This window comes from Prunus avium, chromosome 1, assembly GCF_965620075.1.
Source record: "Prunus avium chromosome 1, drPruAviu1.hap1.1, whole genome shotgun sequence".
NCBI classification, from domain to species: domain Eukaryota; kingdom Viridiplantae; phylum Streptophyta; class Magnoliopsida; order Rosales; family Rosaceae; genus Prunus; species Prunus avium.
This window is the reverse complement of record NC_142284.1, coordinates 60,372,336-60,394,495: the sequence shown is the minus strand read 5'-3', so window position 1 is coordinate 60,394,495 and position 22,160 is coordinate 60,372,336. Positions and strand designations below refer to the sequence as shown.

At 35.4% G+C, this 22,160-nt stretch overlaps 3 protein-coding genes and 1 long non-coding RNA gene across 7 annotated transcripts; all 4 read right to left on the bottom strand.

The window, feature by feature from the left end:
- Positions 1–127: 127 nt before the first annotated feature.
- Positions 128–6,046, bottom strand: CNX2 (cofactor of nitrate reductase and xanthine dehydrogenase 2). The gene is made up of 7 exons (XM_021967908.2): positions 5,784–6,046; positions 4,586–5,206; positions 4,158–4,325; positions 3,877–4,068; positions 806–874; positions 577–666; positions 128–429 (listed from the first exon to the last, which is right to left on the bottom strand). Exons 1-6 carry the CDS (start codon positions 5,850–5,852, stop codon positions 583–585), a joined length of 1,203 nt encoding a protein of 400 aa, XP_021823600.1. The 5' UTR covers positions 5,853–6,046; the 3' UTR covers positions 128–429; positions 577–582.
- Positions 6,047–8,206: 2,160 nt separating this feature from the next.
- On the bottom strand, positions 8,207–13,660 carry TLP10 (tubby like protein 10). Of its 4 annotated transcripts, none has more exons than XM_021967871.2 (6): positions 13,317–13,660; positions 12,905–12,976; positions 11,816–12,266; positions 11,517–11,604; positions 9,566–9,698; positions 8,207–9,134 (listed from the first exon to the last, which is right to left on the bottom strand). In XM_021967871.2, exons 3-6 carry the CDS (start codon positions 12,161–12,163, stop codon positions 8,429–8,431), a joined length of 1,275 nt encoding a protein of 424 aa, XP_021823563.1. In that variant the 5' UTR covers positions 12,164–12,266; positions 12,905–12,976; positions 13,317–13,660; the 3' UTR covers positions 8,207–8,428. The 4 variants fall into 4 exon arrangements, with proteins under 4 accessions (XP_021823563.1, XP_021823561.1, XP_021823564.1 ...); XM_021967869.2 differs by having other exon boundaries at positions 11,816–12,243; positions 13,317–13,658; XM_021967872.2 differs by lacking the exon at positions 13,317–13,660 and adding an exon at positions 13,158–13,309.
- A 2,132-nt stretch (positions 13,661–15,792) lies between these two features.
- LOC110764826 (uncharacterized) lies at positions 15,793–16,463 on the bottom strand. Its single transcript, XR_002527934.2, has 2 exons — positions 16,165–16,463; positions 15,793–15,823 (listed from the first exon to the last, which is right to left on the bottom strand). It is a non-coding gene; the product is annotated as an uncharacterized LOC110764826 (long non-coding RNA).
- A 2,488-nt stretch (positions 16,464–18,951) lies between these two features.
- Positions 18,952–21,266, bottom strand: LOC110764851 (WAT1-related protein At1g68170-like). Its single transcript, XM_021967889.2, has 6 exons — positions 21,067–21,266; positions 20,771–20,833; positions 20,307–20,676; positions 19,768–19,926; positions 19,318–19,469; positions 18,952–19,132 (listed from the first exon to the last, which is right to left on the bottom strand). Exons 1-6 carry the CDS (start codon positions 21,264–21,266, stop codon positions 18,952–18,954), a joined length of 1,125 nt encoding a protein of 374 aa, XP_021823581.2.
- Between the last annotated feature and the right edge of the window lie 894 nt (positions 21,267–22,160).

The window sequence follows — 22,160 nt, the reverse complement described above, 5'->3', positions numbered from 1 at the left end:
CAGGACTTGAGAGACTGCATGCACAGTTGCACATCAGAAAACCTACTATGAGTTCCGCTGATCACTGCAAAGTTCGAAAACAATGAATTCAATTTGGCATGTATGATGGATCTAAATACAATACAAGTAAATAAAAATTCGTAATTTAGTCCTTTCAATTATAGATAGGTTACAAGGAGGCTGTTTGTTTCAGCATAAATGCCAACACGTTGATCACAACTATACTAATATGAGTACAACAGTAAAGATCTTTTATGTGATCCATGAAAGATTGATATCTCATTGCTTGCTTTGCTTTTATATACAGCCAGTAACCCAGTAACAAAATCTTCTCTTCCCCTCTGTCCTGAGATAGCAAGTTTGGCACTACAAAATACGTTTATCCTCTCCACGCGATGGATACATTTATCCTCTCCACGTGCAAGTATTCTACAGAACCCACAGAAAAAACATATTAGATTGTCTCACTAGATTAATGCGGGGTAAACTTTTATCACTGCAAGACTCGGTCAAACAAACCATAGATGTTTTCTCCAAAGAGATTGGCAAAAAAGAGTTCATAAAAGGAGGTAATACCAAGCATTAGCCACCAATGTGTATCATAGGCCTATTTGCTGTCTTTGCAATGTCAAACATTCCAGCGTGTGAAGCTTTCTTCCTCTTCACCTAAAGCAAACATAAAAAAGTCTTCAAAATATATGCAAGGAAAATTTGAAAGCTGAATTTGCATGAGAACATGAACTTAATCAAATAAAAAACAGTTCCATGACTGAAGTATAGAGCAAAACAATTGTCATGCACATACCGCTGACCCGATTATTTCCCTGAGTTCATGATCATTAGCACCCTGACGAAGGGGATCTCTTAAGCTCACCTGCAAAATAAACATTGAATATGAATAACAGGAAAGCATTATCTAAAAATTTATATTGCACGTATAAAGCAAAAGGCTTCCAGGAAAGCTCATTCGATACTGTAGGAGTTGGTCTAGTTAAGGCAAGCCTACCACATAGAAGCTTGTTGCCTTAGCTTCATCACATTACTACATTACATTGTTGGTAAAAGTCCAAGGGACACGTATATGATCGGCCCCACAAAGAACTACGAATCGCCTCTAAATTCTTTGGCATATTTGAGTTCAAGCAATTGAACTGCAAAATAAAAGTCCCCCACTTTCGTTTATAAGCACACACATGAATAAGTGGCCAACTAGATGTAAGCATATGGGCGGCAAATGGGCAGGTTAAGGCAGGTCATAAATGGGATTGGTGTTGTTAGCTAAACTCTGTACTACGTGTTGTTTCAAATACCAAATCAATGAGGCAAACTACATAATATAATATGTAGAGCTTGGGAAGCCACAAGGAAGAAGCTTGAAATGTCCCATATAATGCTCATGAATAACCTAAAGCTAATATAAATAGACCACAAACAAAAATAAAAGCAAAAAAAAGACAAAATGACTTTGCCCTCTCTTAAATCTCTCTTCATTTAATTACTTTTTGCACCCTTATCCAATTACATCACCCCTTCACATTAACACAACCCCTTCTTCTTCTTCTTCTTCTACTTTTCCTGCCTTTCTAACAAATCTAAATTATCAAAATTATCACCATTATCAACAACAGCAAGAAGGAAGTAGAAATATGAAAGATAATGATGAAGTAAACGTATAGTACAAGTTAAATTATAGTTGGCAAAAAAAAAAAAAGGAAATTGGTTGAGAAGATCCAACTCATCACTAACTTGGGAATTGTTTGTTTTTTCAATTTTAGCTTAGAATTTTCAATTCTGATTTTAAAGTTACTCAATCCATGCTTAACATGAATAGGAGTTTGGTATATTGATGCGGACATCATTAGTTAGTTTCCTGATTTATTAGTTTCCTAGATTCTCCAGTTTTCCAGATTTCACTAGGATTTTAGTTTCCAGATTTTAGTAGGGTTTGATTTAAGTTTCCTAGTTTATTTTACTTAGTTCCTTGGTGGATTAGGATTTCCTTAGTAAGGGATTTTTATCCTATTGTCTCTAGGTTTTACTTGCTATAAATACCCCCCATGTAGTTCTTTAAAATTCAGTTGTTGAGATATAAAGAAAAGCTTATTTTCCAGAGATTGGAGACTACTTGGTGTGAAGCCAAACCCCTGGAGTGATTCCAGACCTATCCCTTTTGTTCTATTTTCTGTTTTCCATTGTTTTCGCTTCCGCTAAACTACCTAAATACTCAATTCACCCATATCCTATGTCATATATTAGTCTATATGACAATACCTTCTCTAAGGTCACCTTTTGTCAATTCTGTTGGGTTCTTCTATATTGTCTTGGCTGCAATTGAACACTGTGTATATATATATTAATGAATCGAAGGTTTGTTTACTGGTTATAGCTTAATCATGTGTTTCATTTTATTCTTGTTTCTCGCAAGGTCCCACTTGCCGCCATGGCTGCTAAGCTAGTCAACCAGAGTAATATCTTAAGTAAACTTGTCCTTGAAAGTCATTTTCTCAGGCAAGCTGTTTAAATGTAGCAGGGCTTTCCTTTTATCATTTCTGGAAAATAAAGGCAAGAAGAAGGGGATGGTGTTAAAGGATAAGTGTGCAAAACATAATTAAATGAAACAAAAGTCAATTAAAACTTATTCTCAATAAATACTTATATAAAGAATAAAATAATTAGTTTGTTTAATCTTAGCCATTCTTTGTACTTTAATCTAATGGCTGAAAATTTGTGTCAAAACTTGTGTACAAAATATGATGCCATGGATCCGCTCCCTATTATATTATATATATATATATATATAGAAATTCTCCTATGCGGACATCCAGACGTTATTATCGTGTGGACGCCATGTATTTTCTACTACCCCTCCCTGCTTTCCTCCTTGTTTACAATGGCATCCGCACGATAATAACTTGCGGACATCCGGATAAGAATGTGTATATATATATATATATATATATATATATATATATATATATATGTATATATTCTGATTGTATTGTGCATGTAGAGATATATTAGTGCTTACAGTTGGTAGCCCACCAGAAATAAAAGCCAACTGTGCCCATTGCAATCTCTATAAGTACGCATGTCCACAACCTTTTACGTGACTCTTGTTATCTTCTAGACTTTCATAAAGCAACATGTACAGTTGTTGACCCAAATTTAAAAAAAAAGATATAGCTAAAAGGATTCAATATTAATGCAGGGGATCATTGTCATAAAATCTGTACATTCAAGGCTTAGCCTTGACATCTGCAACATTGGTTCTGCCATAGCCCAACTCATCCCAGCCATAACTTTTGTGTCTCCTTGATTATCTAGCATGATTATTTTATTATTTATCATGTTTTTCTTTTATTAGGTAAGTCGTAGTAGGATTAGTTTTCTCAAGGAATAGGAATGCTAGGGTGCTGTATTATAGTATAAATAGGCTATTAAGAGACTCTTGTATTCGGTTTTTATGAATATAAATCCAGAATTCAGTCTATAGAGTTTCTTTTGGGATCTTTGCCCTAGAACTCATTATCTTGGTTCCAACTTCTATTTTATCACTTTATCCATCTATCCTCTGTGTTGTTTATTGCTGGGATTCTGTTTCTACTGTGTTTTGGGACAGTTTTATTCGCCTTTCCTTTTTAATTTTTTGGTCTGGTCCCGCATCACTGGTGCTCTATCCAAACTTAGCCCTTCACTTGCAGAAATATAGACATCCAATTGTAAAAAAAAAATTGGATGATTTAAGCAAAGATAAGGTATGCATAGATCCCCAGAAAGTATGCCTTAATAGCCCATGGCAGCTAAGCATTATTGGAAATGATGATGCAAGTTTACGAATTCCTGTAATGAGCCAAAGCTCAAAGGCAGATGACTCACCTCAGAAGGACCAAATAAGCAGACTTTGAAGTTTCCATCAGCTAAGAGTCGCAATCTATTGCATCCAGCACAAAAATGCTCAGTCATTGATGTGATAAAAGAAACTACACCAGCATGCTCATCTACCCTGAAATTCTTGGCCGTATCTGTTGGGTGATCCTGAAGTCTCTTTAGACCTGGAAACCATTTTACCTGTTCAAGAAAAATAAGTGACTTAAGGTATGTATTAAGGGGCACTCAGAAATCAATTAGTAGGATTACCGGTGAGAGTTCTACCTTACCACTCTATCCAACATTTCCGAGTAGGGCACCAGTTTTTTAACATTCCAAACATTTCCATCAAAAGGCATGAATTCAATAAATCGAATATTAATCGGTTTATCACGTGTCAGCTCTACAAAATCACAAATCTCATCATCATTGAATCCACGCATCACCACACAATTTACCTGAATAGAAGCATAGAAAACATATAAACATACAGAATACGAATGGTACTTGTGCATGAGACTGTGTTAAGTGTATGCATGCATATGTTGATATGTGTACATCATAACCTCCAATTAACAAGAACCTTAAATAATAGGTAATATTAATCCTAAACCTATAAATAAAAAGTAGGGAACATAATAAATTGCGTAAACAAATAATCAATAAGAAAAATTCAAAGAAACGAGTATATGAGTGTAAATTGAGAGGAAGAACATACCTTAACAGGATTATATCCAAGGTCTATGGCAGCATTAATTGATTCCATAACCTTTTGATGCCCTTTACGCCTGGTCATAAATTCAAACTTTGCAGGGACCAACGTGTCTAAACTAATATTCACAGAAGTAAGGCCACATTCTTTCAGCTTGGGAAGTTTTCTTGCAAGAGTAATTCCATTGGTGGTTATGGCCAGTGTTTTTAATCCATTCAAGTTAGACAAGTGTAAGCATATGTCTTCGATATCTTTCCTTATGGTTGGCTCCCCTCCAGTCAAACGAATTTTATCCACTCCTGAGCTGACAAACAGATTTGCCAAGCGAACAATCTCATTCTGTGAAAGAATTTTAGGGCTGGGAGTGAGGTCCACACCATCTGCTGGCATACAGTATTGACATCGCAGATTGCAACGTTCTGTCAGGGAGATCCTCAAGTAAGTGTGGAGCCTTCCAAATGAATCAAGCAACATATCAGAAACAGGGTTGTCTTTTGGAAGATCTTCTGGTACCTTAGCACAAGAAGTCGAGCACATCCTTTGTGCGGATGCATTCATTTGATGACGAAGTAAACCCTTAGAATCACTGTTTCTGGAGGTGAGACAAGACCCAGTTTCGAAGTCCACCTATTAGAAAGTAAAAGCAGTACCAATCAAATATATTTCACTGCGACGGTGGATATACTAACTCACCCCATGATTGAACAGAATAGACATGATCAACTTGAAACTAATAGGTGGTTCGAAACAAAGACTAGTCTTTACAGAAGTAAAGTTCTATAAAAGGGTCAACTTCATATACGAAAGTTTTGGATTTGATTCATGAAACTTTGTAGTATCATTTACAATTTGACAATAGCAAGTAGAACATCCAAGCTGCAAGGAAATATAGAACACAATTTTCAAAACAAAAAATAAAAACCAATATTCATTGGAATCAGATCGTTGAGTTGGAGATTAATTTTCCTTTGTTGTTTCATCAATTGACCCGGAAATACATTAATAAGCAAATAAAGTTGCAAAATAAAAAGATAGCATTTTCACAGTATTTTGGGCTACCCGTTAAACATAGAACAGAGCTAAAATGTCATAGAAATACAAACATACGAAGGGGTTGTGGGCTGCCTCGTTATCAAATTAATCAAACACCCAACAGATTCATTAACAGAAATAATACAAGAGAGAGAGAGAGAGAGAGAGATACCAAGAAGCAATTGAAATCTGCAAAGCCCATACGCGAGCAGGCAAACTTGAATGCATGACGCTTCATCATATTTGTGTTTGAAGCGACGGAAAAATAAGACGATTTGAAAGCAGAAGGCAGTTTTATATGTAATATGAGTGAGTTTTGCTTTGCCTTCTTCTCTCTTCATGCGTCGAAAGGCCGCTTTGGCTTGCGCGCTGGCAGTAGCGGAATGCCTTCACCATCTGTGATTTTTTGCTCCCAATGTTTTATCCTTTTGCTTCCAAATGTTTATCCTAATTTTTTTTTTTGTTGGAAGAGATGTTTTATTAAAAAACAGATAAAATTATATAAAACCCCCTAAATTATAAGGTTATTTTTAAGTTCATACTCACCTTTAGAGACATTTATGAGTACATACTCAAACTCCTGAGAAACCTACAAATTACCCCCTTAATTAGCCAAATCGTTAATGAATCTGTTAAATGCTGATGTATCAAAGGTGGGACCCATTTTTTTATGAAATGGACTTCCATGTGGATAAAAAATTAATTCGATATTTAAAAATCAAAAATTTAAAAAAAATCAAATATTCTATTAAAGGAATAAAAATAAAAATACAATAAATAAAAATCTTCAGCAGCCTCCCCTATAGAGGTGTCAAACGGGTAGTGCCGGGCCAGCCCGTCCCATTTAAACTCATGCTTTTAACATTTTCGTGCCGTGTCGGGTCGGCTCATTTAATTTATCGGGATGTGCCGTGCCGGCCCATTTAATAAAATCATTGATCCCGCCTCGGCCCAAAGCCCATGTCCACATTGAAACGAGCTGAGCTGGGCTCGTGTCATGCCCGTGCTCGTGCTCGTGCTCGTGCCATACTCAGGCCCAAGAATCAACCCATTTAATTTGAATTTTTTTCACTTGATTTTTTTTTCCCACTAGATAATTCAAATTATAAACATTAAAAATATAATTAGAGGCAAGAAATGATGAACTATTTGAAAACATTAATCAATCAAACATCCAAATAATATGAAGGGGTGGAGGGCAAAAAGTGTCCAACTCCACAAAGTCCACTTCAACTTTTCATCTTTAAACAACTTATTATTTTATATGTGAAGAAATGTCTTGCTTTAATTATAAGATAAGCGTATATGTCATATGTATTGATTAGATATAAAGTCCAATGTTTAATTAATTAAGGACACAAGTAATTTCCCTAAAATGAAAGACATCAAATATATGTTTATGATTTTTTTTTTTTTTAAACATATAAACAATGACATTAGATGTCAAATTATTGCATTTTGACTTTTTGAGAAGAAAAAAAAAAAGCTAAATGGGCTGGGCTTGGGCCGTGCTTGAAGCGGGCTTGGACTTGTGCCATGCATGAAGTAGTCTTGTGATTGATTTTTGGAGTAGTTCCATTGTAATATGTGAGACAAAAGCCGTTCAACGATGTGCACTACAATCAAACGTAAAATAATCTAAAGGCCAGTACACGTTCTTCATCAAAACTCGAATTTAAGGGATACTAATTGTTAGAATTGAATTATTTGTAAAATCCAGTTTGATATAAATCTTGTTCTTTAATTCCCCAATATAATGCTAATAATAGCTAGGATTTTTAGAGAGTTATTTACACTAACATTCCTTGAGGTTTCTTATGTTTTCACAAAACCCCCTCATCTCTCAAAAATTACACAAACACCCCCTGAGGTTTCAGTTTGTTTTCACAAAACCCCTTTTCGATGGTTGTTTGTCCAAAAATTGATGATTCCATTGAAAAAAAAACTTATAGAAATGACAAAAGTAACCTCAATGAAGTATATGCAATCTAATTTTAAAGGCCAACTTCGTCATTTGGAGAATTCTTTGTATAAAATCATAAATTTTTGAATGAAAAATCGATGAAAAAGAGTTTTGTGAAAACGATTTAAAGCCTCAAGAAGTTTTTGTGTAATTTCTAAAAGCTCAAGGAGTTATGTGAAAAAACCGAAAACCTCATAGGGTGTTAATGTAAATAACTCATTTTTAGAACATGCTATTTGTTTGATGAGAATTCGAAAAGGAAAGTGAAAATTCAAGTGACTTAAGCTGAAGCAGCTACTAACTTATCAGAAGGGGAAGAGGTCGCACAAATCATATGCCAAAAACAGAGCTGTTAAAATTGACTTGTTTGATAAATTCCTAAGGAAATTGGCATTGCAAGAGTCCAATTAAGACAAGACTTTTCCCATCACCAACACCTTGTCCTACCAACAACATGATTGTGACATCCACCAGCATCAAATGGGTGACGACCATCCAGCACCACCAGAAAATAATGCGCGAGTAAAGGCCAACCCCTCCGAACACCCGAAAAACAAGGAATTGGTTTGTGGAAATCAAAGCGTTCGGTAGCCACGCAATACGAATTAACACCAAAGGGACAATACAAATCATGAACCAAGAATCAGGGTAACAATAAGCTCTGATATTAAAATGCTGTTAAACCCTGTTATCAGGGTAGAAACTGAGTTTAGAACAAATTTAACAAACAATTTCCTACCATAAAGTTACAAGAAAGATAAATTCATATCAGAAGAGGAAAAGAAAAGGTGAGAAAGAGAATGAATGATTGTCAATGGTCTTTTCTGCTTACCAAACCGTCTATTTACTCTTTTCTATTCACAAGCCAATTTGGTGTCAAAGCTGCTCAAGCAGATGGCAAAAGCCTGAAATGCAGATAGAGGATAACGATAATCCATTGTGAACATGTCTTTACCAACCTTGCCAAACTGCAAGATTATCTTATCAAGCTCAGGTGGCGTTGGCTGAGATGGAGTGGGTGCACCAGCAGCAGGCTGAGTGGCAGCAATCAACTGAAAGTTCTTAACAGAAGCAACAGTTACCCGACCTCGGAAGTTCAGACACCAACACTGTAGTTGTTCATGCCATCGTGGAGGCTTGTTTTTCAAAACCAAGGGTCTTGTCTTGCCATCCTCATCATCTCGGGGTCCAACAATTTCAGAAAATCGTGCACTACTGAATTCAACTGAGTGGTCAAGAGACTTGGAGAAAGACACACTTCGGAAGGAGTCTTCCAGGGAGCGGGTAAGGAGTTCCGGTTGGCCAGGGACAGTACCTCCTGCATCAAGAGATGAGACCGGGATAGAATGCATGATGCAATGCATCCTTCTAGGGCCACGAGTGCCTAACACATTTAGCTCATATGTTATCTGAGCAATGTTATAGCTGCCAGTCGGGACTTTTGGAGAGACTTTTTTGGAATTAAATCTACGGCTCGTCCGCCCTTGTGGGGGAATGTGTTCAGAAGCATATGCAGGCTGCGTATCATATACAATGAATTTTGTGCCAAGAAAGTTTGACCTGGGAAAAGAAACAAAGTTGGATGCTTCAAAACAAAATTTCTAACAGGTTATACAAGCCAACTTATAGCTGCCAATAAAACAAATAAATGATTAAACATTACAAGATCAACTATTCTTGTAAGTCTATCCTGTCATACCCATCCCTATTAGTACTACACAATAGAAGACACGTCTATTCGTGCTTTACATTAATTGTTTTGACGCATGCCAAGAAAATTACATTAATGAGAGCTCTTTTAAGAAATTTATGTTATAATTTATAAGAAATAACAAACTAACCAAAAACAGGATTAGAATCAATAGATATTAAACCAACTGTTCGTTTGAGAAATGCGAAAACAATGTGTTACTTTGATTGTGTATTCTTGTGAAGCAACCAACAACAACAAAATTACATTTTCAGTCTTTTTAAATCATGTTCTTAATTACCTTAACTTTCCAATGTAAGTGCTGCTTGATCTTGAAATGTTGTCAGCATCCATAGAAATGACATATTCTGTACAAGTAGTTCGTCGAGTCCTCTTTGCAGAAAGAAGGAATTTCCCATTCTCCACTAGCAAAGCTGCCATATTGGAGAGACAAAATAAAACACGAAATTAACTTGGAAGCCATAGGTAGAGTTCAGAGAAACATGGGGACTATAGATGGGCTGGTCTTGATCAGGACAGCATAACAATCCATTATTCAAAATGGTAAACATAATTTAAAAATCTTGGAAACACATTTAAGAAAAAGGTTGACAGAACATGACTCATGATTTGTAGGACATTTCTAACAGAAAACCAACATGTCTGACATGAAAATGGTAGATGCGTATGCTGATAGTTAACATATCTATTAATCTTGCAGACTTTCAAGGACTATCATGCAGTTTAAAAGGTAGTTATTTTTGTTTAATGCTTTACTGCCTATTATTATTATGCATGCTAGGAAAGACCAAAAGATGTATAGAGATGCATTGTAAATTCACCAAGGCATGCGTCCAACTTTATCCCTGGTCCAGAAGTTGGCCACTTACTTTGACACCCCCGTGTTCACTAATAGTATGTTAAAATGAAATAAAAGAACCCATTAGGAAAAATGTATTAGCAACTCACATTTTCACAACACCATTAAAACCTTGCAGACTGACAAATTAATTAATTATTTTTATCAGACCACACCATTACATAACCTACCCTACTTTACATTAAGGCATATTAGCTTCTTCAGTCTGATGAAGTTGTGACATAAATTACGATACTTAACACAAGGAAAAGGGATGGAAACATGACATTTTTGCTAATGATAACATTAAAGACAGCTTAATTGAAATTCTAAAGGACTACAGAAACTTGAGTGTTGGACCATAAAGTTGCAGAGCTTCCCATGTTCAGCATCAATATCAGCTGCCAAGTCTAGCTATGATTTACTTTACTACCCGAAAGTCAGTTGGGAAAGACAGCACCTAATACGAGTTAATAAATAATTTGGTATTCACTGGACCAAACTTTCCCCTCTCCCTTGTGTGATTAAAATAGGCAATTAAAATAAAGCAAGCATGCAAGTTATTTAGAGTCAAAAAAGTATAACTGGTCCAGTGTTTAAACCTATGTCGACAGACAGCAGATAAAATCTTCCACTGCAAAATAATGGTATTTCAATGAATAATCTTACAAAAGTTCGTATACGAAACGCTCTCTTGGATTCTCTTGAGAGGGTTTATGTATTTTTACCTAATTTTTCTCAATCAAAGGGAGGTTCTCTTTCAAACTATGATGATTAACTGGTGAAATAATCAATTGAAAACTGAGGAAGTGAATGGGGGTTTATGTAGGCTTTGAGAAGAGGTGGGATCAAAGTGAACATTCATTCTCACTACTTAGGTTTATCCGAAATGCCAGGACTCTTCATGAATATTCCATATTCATGTTCACCATACAACTATTTAATTGGATTCATCCTCCATTAGAGGAGAGAGGCTATCTCAATCAATACATGACATGCACACAAAGTTTTTCCTTACGGTTGACCATGTTTGATCAGATCATCATTCAAATCAAAGATATCTACCTACAATAGATATTCAGCCCTTTTCCAAGTCAACCTGAATAAATTAAGGACTCCTACATTTCATAACAAGACTACTTGAAATCAAAAATTGGTAAACATTCATATATATATAGAAGATGAGGCATTTTAACCTGATACACACCAGCATATGAATGGAAATCAATGATTGACAAGCATTAAAAGTGAGATTTTTTGGGGCGCTGAAAAATGAGACTATTAATTGATAAATAAATGCTAACTCACATTTAGAAATATTTGATCAATGGAGAAATGGGTCGACAGGCTACTATAGCCAGCAACAAATCAAATGGTTAGAAAAGATGCTTACCAGGGCTAAGACACAGGAACAGGTGGTACGTTAGATTAGATTTATCCCTTTTAATGAAGCATTGAACGAGTCCATCTCGTGGACCAGGCTGAAAAACCAAACAAAAAAGAAAATTTGGTAAGCGCTTTTCCCAACATCATAGGATGTCCAATTGCTTTAATAAAAAATTATTATCTCCCACAAAATGCAACATATACAGAATCTTAGTAACTTTGATTTCAATACAAACTTGGGAAAGAAAAAACATATCGGCACAAAGTCAAGATGTACATCAGATTAAATGGATTAAAGGATTCAACCTGCTTCAGCGACACAGGAAAAGTGAGCTTCCCGCAGATCTCAGGACTCTTAACAATTTCTTTGCACATGGTCCTCCAAGAACGACAAACTGAGGCGCATGCAACAACATGCTTTCGAGAAGGCCATGTGCTCTCACTCTCCTCCAGCCTCCTAATTACATCATACAATAGTTCTGGGGGAAGGCTAGCCCAACGACTGTTCTGAACAATGAGAGGCTGGTCATGTAAATCATTTAATGATCCATGAGATTTTCCTCTATGATGGCCCATCAGCCTGACTTCAAAACCCCGTCTGGACAAGCTTCCAAAACCATCCCTAACATCACGAACTATACTACGGAATGACATTCTTGTGGTGGAAAAGAGTACCAAAAAATTGTGTTATCTTCTTTAAAATCTTCTGATTTCCACTTAGCTTGTGCATATGGCTGGCCACAAACAAAAAGTGACTCTGTGTCAATTGCCACCAAAAAAATACTTAATGGAGAACAAGATATAAGATAATATAGGAAAGGCAACAAAAAAGTGAAAGAAAAGTAGAAAAGGCAGATTCATATGGGTTACAAAGTAACCTAAAGAACCAAACTTTAAAACCATTTTCAAACTCAAAAAAGGCTAATTACGATCTATACGCCATATAAGCTAATAATGTCCATGGCATCCATCAATATAGACCATAAAAATGATAATCTAACTGCATATAGAACAGATTAAGAAGGCATACTGCTGTCAGAAGTATTGGTTAACTTCATCCACTGGAAATCCAATTCCTAGTTTTCCAAGGAGAAAGAAATACAAAGCAAAAGAACCCATATTTCATAAGAAGAAAAATCATATTTAGGACAACGTATTTTTATAGCAACTTATACACAAATACTCAAGTAAAAATAATAGATCATTGATACATGAAGATAGAGCGAGTATAACAAGGGCAGTCTCAAAATTTAGACCTGACGTTCATAAATAATTTGTTATTTTTATTTTTGTCATGCTATCTTCTTTCCAAATTTGTTGAACTCATTTTAGCAAATGGTGAGGTAAAAGAAGGTGAACTTGCGCATCCACCAAAAACAAAAGCTTGGGACTTACCTGTTAACCAAAAAGCCCAAATTATCCCAAAGCTTAAACTGCTCCACGGCTTAATCCCAACAATTCAAAGATCTGCAAAGAACAAGAACATCTTAATGTTAAAAAAGCTAAAGACTTGAGCAGCTAACTTAAACCCTCGACTTTCCTGGGCATTTTCTCAAGAAAACCAGGTGGGAAAACTAAAAATTGCTCGGAAAATCCTTACAAAGCTTGTTATAATAACAACAAAACCAAACAAATAATAGATCTGCACCTCAAACATCAGCTGAGCAAAGACAAACTTAACCAACAATCAAACAATCATTTCTGGTTTTTTTTCTTCTTTTTTTTTTGGGGGGTTTGCAAAATAAAAAGAGATCAAGCAGAGCAGAAGAAGAAAAAGGAGGTCAGGTCAGAAAAGTAGAGAACCAACCTTCTTCATTATCATCATCACTCTTTCTACCTTTTGGGTTCTCTCTCTCTCTCTCTCTCATATATACGGACTCCAAGCCCACATTAAATTGAGTTCACGAACCAGAAGAAGAAAAGGGAGACATGTCCTCCAGAGTATTGTCTTTGGGTTTTTTTCTTTTCCTTTTTCTTTTTTTCTTTTACTGTGTATTTTATTTTGAATGAATACTTACTGGAGTTTTCACTAGTATACGTTTGGTGTGGAATTTTATATTCCCACTCACAGAAGATGATGACCAAATGGGTGTGTTTGACCTTTTCTTTTATTTCAAAACTGACTGACGACTGACGAGGGGAACAGGTTCTGCAGAGGGTTTGGTTTTGTTCTTCTGTATTCATCATCATCTTAGCTTCCAACTATATTCAATAGATTCTCCCATGTAAGTTGTAACCTTATCTTTCATTCTTTCTTCTCTCTCTTTCTTTCCAAATCTAAAATTAAGGCCGTTAATACCATTTGTTTTTTTCTTTAATTATGTTTGATTTGACTTGTATAAGAATGTAAAACAAAATTTGTTTAACCAACGATGAATCCAAGCCTACTACCTTTGTCGTGTTGCTTGTGCTTCTTTTTTTTTCTTTTTTCATGGGCCTACTGAAAAAGTTTTTTAAGAAAAAATGTCAAAGCAAATGAATCAAACTAGGATTTTTTTTTTTTTTTTTTTAAGTCAAAATCAATATTGTGGTATGATATTTTCCCATTATTTTTCTAATACACTGTAAACGAACATTTTCTTTTACGGCCCACGTTTGATGATGAAAGTTTTTCTCTCCACCCCATGGTTTAATGTTCACATTCTAATTGCAAACCCGTACTCTCTTCAAATGAAGAAAAGTTGAAGGAGAAGGCAATGCATTATGAGTCGTCTTTTTGTTGTAGGAAGATATAAAGATTTTAGAGAAATAAACTCTCAACCCACTACTAACAATATTGATATCATCTTAAATTTAATCACATGCATAATCTGACATGTGTGAAGTTTTATTTAAAAAGTCTTGATACTATTAATAGTGGAACCATTCATTATATGTTTATTTTATTTATCAACTTTCTGATGTGAAACTTCATATTCTTCAAGACTCCCCATCACATGGACCATTCATTAATACACCAGGATGCACCAATTCCACATCGGTAGCTTTTTTGTTATTTTTTTCAATTCATGGTTTCAAATTTGGTGTTTGTTTGATTCATCTTCAATTCAAAGTTTTTGTTTAATTCAGGTTCAATCAAGTACAGTCAATTATCCAACTCTGATACCATGCAAAGATTTTAGAGAGACAAACTCCCAACTTGCATAATCTGATATATGTGAAATTTAATACAAAAGACCTTGATATTATTAATGGTAATACCATATGTTATATTTTATTCATCAAGCTTTCGATGTGAGACTTCATATTCTTCATGAGTGGTAAGTTAACCTTGACTCTTCAAAACATTTAATTTTACTTTAGAAATACAAAACATACACTTTTACTTTTTAAGTCATAAATATATAGACATTCTTCACATATTTTTATATTTTTCATTCTATTTCATAATATTACATTAATTAAATTGGCAAGTGAGTTGTGACATAAATTATTAAAGTAGCAAATAAACATTTTCAAATTGTCACATAGGTCAACAAAATTTAATTTGAAAAGTTTAGTTTGCTAGTTAGTAAAATACGAAACAGAAAAAGTACGAATAAAATATGTACGTGTTTTATTTAGCAAAATACAACTGAAAAGTTCGGTCACTATATAATATTCTAATTTAATTATTTTATTTTATTTTAATATATATTATTTTTATTCAATAATATGTGAAAAATAAGTAAATTTTATTTGTATTATTCAAAATTTTGTACAAAACACGTGTATTAAAGGTGAAAAATACATGTACATGTGTATTGTATATTTGCTTTTTAAAAAATGTATATTTTACTGAATCTTTAAGCTATATATAAAAACAAAAGTATTATTAAAATATACATATATACGTGAATAATATGAATATTAAATAGAAAAATACTAACTACTATTATTGGAGATGCTCTAATTGGGCAAGCCCAAATGGATGAAGTTCATAACTACTATAAAAGACATAATTTAAAATAAATAACATACTTTCTTTAAGTGCATAAGTCACTTCCATTATTATTATTATTTTAAAGGAAGAGAAAAAGGTGCATAAATTACATATTGTTTTCTATGATCTTTCTGATGTGCTCCCCAATTTTCTTTGGCTTTTACTCTAGGTTCCCCTCAACTTCAGAATCTGTACATACAATAAAACACAGAATTAGCCCTTCTGTTCATACCAAACCAAAAAAATTTCACAATAAAATAATAAGCACTCAATCTGGCACTTGGGCAAAAGAAGCCTTAAAGTTCCAAGGTGATAAGGTCGATGGAAGACTTGGGATTTACCTGGACCGCACCTAATCCGGCACTTGCGATCACATCGTTGATAAAGTCTCGCTGCATATTTACATAAATAACAAAACAAATCAGTCACTACATTACATACGAATACAAATTAACCAAAACATTATGTTTCTCCCTTCAATATAAATTCCCTAACATGAAAAACAATCTAGTTTCTCACTACTCTCTCTCTCTCCAATCTAATATTCAAGATGTCCAAAATTCGAATCCACTCTAAACAGTACAATATATGTGAGTTACGGCAGTTGATCAGGACAGTGAGCCTATGCGCTCGCATCCAAGTTCGAGTTCCGCTCTCCGGTAAGTGATATAAACAAACAAATTTATGAATATGCTAGGAATTGTTTATAGATTAGAAATCAGAAATTACATACTGTTGCTTTGAACACAGCCGGTGTTGCAAGCATCATAGCAGTCAACTCCAACAGAATCTACCACCTTCTCCATACAAGAAAACACCGCACACAGAACCAACAGAGCAACCGCCATCTTCTTCACCGTCGACATTTTTCTTCTTCTTCTTCTATTGCTCTGAATGGTTTCCTTTTATGGACACCACATTTGGAAACTGCCCATGATTATGCACTGGAACTACGAAAGTGCCAGTAATGAAACACAACGGGTCCCATTCTTCTTTAATGCGGACGGAGTCGCCCATTTTGACCATGCATGGGTTTGCTTAGATCTATGTGTGTACACCTGTGTTGGAGGTTGACACGTTACATATGCTGTGGAGGTGGTAGCCTCATAACTTAGATTAACTCAAAAATAAATAAATAAATAAATGACATTAACAAAATAAAACAAATTATATAAACATAGACAAAAGTTCCTATTTGTAAACATAATAAAGATTTTCAGCCGTTTTACCCTTGAATAATCACAATTTAATTCTTACTATCAAAATTTTCTACTTTCATCCACTTTTCTATCCAAAACTAAGATATTTGAGTTTTTTTATTTATTATTATTAAAAACTAAGATATTTAGAAGAAAAAAATTTGAAGAAATCCCAATATCCCTTTGAAACAGGGGGTTCATATTCAAACAGATCTCTAATCAACCTTATCAACCCAATCCGAGGGCAAGAGGGTGGGGCTACAAGTGGACCGGTCGGTGGCTGCTAGTGCAGAGTGGGTGGGTGGGTGGGTGGGTGGGTGGGGGGAGGAGGAGAGTGTTAAACTTATATGTATTCGCTAATGGGCCTAAAAAAATGGGCTTTCCAAGATTGCGGCAATTGAAAAAAGGGCAAATCTAATCCAAGCACACACACGAGGCCCAAACAACAAAAGAAGTCGAGCTCTGCAAAACAAAAAAGAAAGTTTTGCTCACTGAGGTTGCAAACAAAAAGGAAGTTCGCTCCCCGCCCATGGGAATGGAGGGCATTTCGTGGCCAGCCGTTTACCTTCATTGGGAGAGCTCCCGCGGCGAAAGGGATTAGTCACTGCTGTCGGCGGTGGATACCCTTGGGTCTCACCTAAAAACAAAGGAAGTTCGCTTACTTAGTGCGTGTGGTACGAAAGAAACAAGCTCGACAACAAAAAGAGATTGTTTGCTCTTGTAGACTGAGGAATTGTTTGCCTCACCGAGAGAGCAAGAGTCTGAGACCGAACGCGAGGTTAGAGATGCACCGCCCAAGCTATCAGAAAGCATCTGAATGTCACATTTCCACGATCCAGATTGGCCAATCACAAGTGAAAGTGTAAGATAGAAACTATGAAGGTTGATGTGACGCATGTCAGAGCACAACTAGGATTTTTGTCTTCGCCGGAGAAATACAGAGTCTATAAATAGAAGAAAATTCCATGAAACAGAGGTCTAGCACTAATCAAACAAATCAAGCCCAACTACGGCCGATAATTTGTTCCAATCTCGGCCCCAATCGCTCGAGAAGAAGTCAAGATCATAGCGCAGAGCACCATTCATTCGCTCATTTGTAGCAACACGACCACTTGTGACCGTGGTACTGGCACGCCACACACACACTAAGAATGACGTCTTTATTAGTAAGTGTGCTCGAACCGCTTGATTATTTTATTATGAAATAATTAACCACATGTCCGAATAGATTCAGAGGTCAAGAGAGAGAGAGATGCTAGGTCGCTGAGCTAGGTTGTGCCAAGGCCTTGTTTGGTTAATGGAAAAGGAGGATTGGGGATGGGAAATCAATTGCTTTCCCATGTTTGGTAAGTCCAAGCATGAGAAATGGTTTCCTGACACATGGGAAAGTGAAAATCCTCTTCCTAACTTAGGTTTTGTTTTCCCTCCTTATGGGAAAGTTGGAGAAAATGCGCCAACATTAAATGCACAAATTTCATGACCATTTTGTCCCCATTAATAATTTAGAATTACAATATATCATTAAATACATTCTTTTTTTATTTGATTTAATAAGGGTATAATTAGAAAATTATACAAACTTTGTTTTCCATTCCTATTCAAAACAAACATGGAAAATGAATCTTCTATTTCCCATCTCTTGGGAAGTAATTTTCTCTCAAATCCGTTCCGTGAACCAAACGGGGCCTTAAGTCTTCCGAAGCAACTAGAAAGAGATTTATTTAATAAAAAAGAAATCATTACAGATGTAGAAAGACATATCCATAAGTTTCCACAACTCAATCATATGTATGATGGAATCATAAAAAATTTGACCCTTTCGAACATTGTCTCTACAAAGACACCCCTAGAGATCCCAATATTCCAAACATCATAAAATATTTTAAACGTGACAGTTGAAAGAAAGTTAGAAAATCAAATATAAGGTTGATTTGGCAATAACGAAAAGTTTACTGGTAATTCAGGCTGCTCTCACTAAAAAAAAAACACATATATTACAACAATCTCATAACAAAAAAGAAAATTAATATATTCTTTTTATCTCCATACCTACCCTCTTTTCCCTCTTTCTATTTCATTTGTTAACTTCATCAAATAATTCGTAATCTAACTGTTGTTCGTTTATAACAGGAGATATAGGCATTAGCTGCCTTCCTCGAACGCAGCAGCATTTTGGGTTGAAGTCTCTATTCCAAGTCCAAATAACTGCACATATATCTCTCCGAATGCCAATCAAACAAACCCTTCTAGCTAGTTCAAAAATTACCAAGCAGAGGCGACTGGCAAACGAATCCATGTTTAGCTTGTGTTTGATGAAGTTTTTAACCTCGTGAGGTCGTACTGTGAATGGGTTGAGGAGTTGTTGAAACAATTTCGATGGTATGAACCTCTGAAGGTCGGGGGGTTTCTATTGGTTCTACTCGAGTCATCTTCCTCATTTCGATGCTCTTACCCCAAATCACCAGGTACAACCCACATATGATTAGAAATCCTCCTAGAAAGCTGTAATTCCCAAAACAAAAGAACAACATTTTACTGATTAAAATTAGCTGTTAGTAAAGGTAGGGTCAATTCCATGTGTCAATAAACACCGAAGAAACATGAATCGGAATAATTCTAATACTCAACGTGATAAGTAAACATGCTATTAGTTGAATAAAATAAAATCAAAAGAATAGAAAATGCACCTTCCCAGATACAACTTTTCTCCCAGCAACAAAGAGCAAAATATGGCAACGAGGACAAGCAGGACAGGACTAAAACTTGCTACAAACAGTGGCCCTCGCATGTTTACACACCATGTCGTCATGAACACCACAACTCCAGAACCCAATATTCCCTACATCACACAACAAATTAAACATTCAAATAATGGCAATCAGCTGCATGATAACATGGACATTAAAATTATTTTTCTTCTTGTTTTAACTAGCAGAGAGAATATAAAAAATAAAATAAAATTCCTAACCCAGAATCAAACGTAAATAAATGCTATGTTTGTATTGAACTGTAGTAAACTTAATTATTTATAAAAGCTTTGCACTGTAGCATGATTTTCAAACCTCATGGGAATGCAGCAAAAACAACGATTTGTAATTAAATTAAAAAAATGATTTTTTAAAATTTATTATACGTACCGCATAAAAAACTCCAAGAAGTCTAATATTCCATCCCAACTTCCATTGGCTCCAATCCCTCTCCGTGCTAAGGGCAAAAACCACACATTGAACTGTTCCCATGACGGACATCAAAGCTGTGTTTGACAGGGGGCATGGGTAGGTCTTACTCAATTTTCCCTGCATTTATAAGCAAGTAGTTAATTTGACTAATTTAATTAAGAAAATACATGTAGATAATATGCATGTATAGAAAGAATCAGATTTCTTATGAAATCTTAAATCGATGTCCATTCAAATCCCAAGAGTTAAAACCTTCAATCTAAGCTCATAGGGTGATTCTACTCTCTATAAGCTTTCCTTCTTAGTGTCAGCTAACCGAGAGGCGATAAAATGTACAACTTTTTCCAATATAAATCGGTCAGGTCGAGTTTTTTTTCTTTTCTTCTTCTTCTTTTTCTTTTTAAGAATGAACTCGGTATAAACAGGTCAAATCAGAAACCATCTAACCATTTGATTATTATCGTGAACACAAAAGGTCCGTCATCTAAGACACAAACCTGAATTATGAGCCAGGCTGAAGTGGACAAACAGCTTAGCAGAGCTAACACAGCGCCCAAGACATAACCATTAGAGTGATGAGGGTTTGAAGATGAAGTGCTGCTTTGGGGCATGGCCAAGAGGCCAGTATGATGCCAGACGTTTATAGTGATGCCTTTGTAGAATACGAAGAGCATTGCCCCTCCAATCCCGACCAGTGTTCCGGCAAGTTTCGCGATCCCTTGGAGGCTTCTTAGCCCCAGCTTCTCCTGTCGAAAGCATACGGCCAGTATGAAGGTGAAGACAGGAATCAGATTCACTATCGCCACAGTAAATGTTGTTGGTATGAATACCATACTCTCCAGGTATAAATTTTGAGCCAGTGTCATCCTGCAATAATAGGGCACCTTATTGTTAAAACATCCTGGCATGCTAACATTTCCCAAAATATATACTGTAATTAATAGGAACGAATTAAACTTACCCAAATAGCGCACAGAGAAAAATTTGAGCTAGCACAGTCCATGTCATTTTTGGTCTTTTGTTCCTGCACATAGATAATGAAAAATGATGAAAAAGATTGTGAAAATGCAGCATCGCCGTCAAACAGACTACATCTAGCCTTGAAAAAAATGCAGAACACGGCCGATATAGGGAAACGTCAGTCGCCAGGCGTATTGCAAAACTCTTTTAAATGCCGGGTAGAACTAGATTTAAAGAGAATGAAAAAAGAAAAAGAAAGAAAAAGAAAGAAAGCAAATGGTAGAGGCAAGAATTAACCTTTCAAATACAAGAGCAAGAGGTATCATAACGGCAGAGGCAAAGAGGACACGGTAGGCACTGAAGACTTTTGAACTCATCCCATCGTTTGCTATCAGTTTGAAAATTATATTCAATCCTGTACTTAGAAGATGACTCACAAACATTACCAACACTGGTTTCAACCCATGTAGCGCATTACAGATGCGCACGCACACCATCCTATTCATATATTATCAATTCAAAATATGCAATATTGTTGAGAGAGAGAGAGAGATGGCTACTGAGACAAAAAATTTGTGTGTTTAAAAACAATTCTCAAATATTTTGGTGTAATTTGAAATGGAATGTTCTGGGGCATGGAGCCAAATCGGCTGCAGATACTTGAACACACACACACACAAACATATATATATATATATATCATGAACCGTGTGAATCTACGGGTACGTAGTACATTTGTCCTAAGTTAAACAGGATTTTATTCTGAATTTGAACCGAGCAAGATCTTTTCTCAAGATTTAATTTTTTTTTTGGAGAGATTCTCAAGATTTAGTTTGTAATTATGAATAGTTGTTCCCAAAATAAGAGATATTTTCGGATATAATCACCAAAATAAGAGATTAATGGTATATCCACCATATAAAATTAATTTCTCAAATATATTTTCAACTTTTAATTAATGGTACATCCTCTACTCCTTCTAAAGCTTTACCAATTTTTTGATTCTCTTTCTTCTTTAAGGTTTTTTCTTTATTTAATTTTTTTTTGGTTGCTCGCACTACACCAAATTGAAGCTTTTACGACTTGATATTTACGGCACACTTTTTGTGTGTGTCGTTAATAACTAATATTTATGACATATGACAAAGCACACCTTAAAAAGATAGGCGTTAAGAACTGATATTTATGGTATTGAAAACACGCCTTAAAAAAGGTAATTTTTGTGTCTTTTAACGGCGTGATTGTATATATGCCGTGAATGCAAATTTTTTATATATATATTACGGCGTGTGATTGAGTATGTCGTAATTTGTAATTAAATTATTTTTTTGGCCGAAAACCCTCAATATATTTGCAATCCACTTAAAATATAAGAATTTTTTAAATTTCCC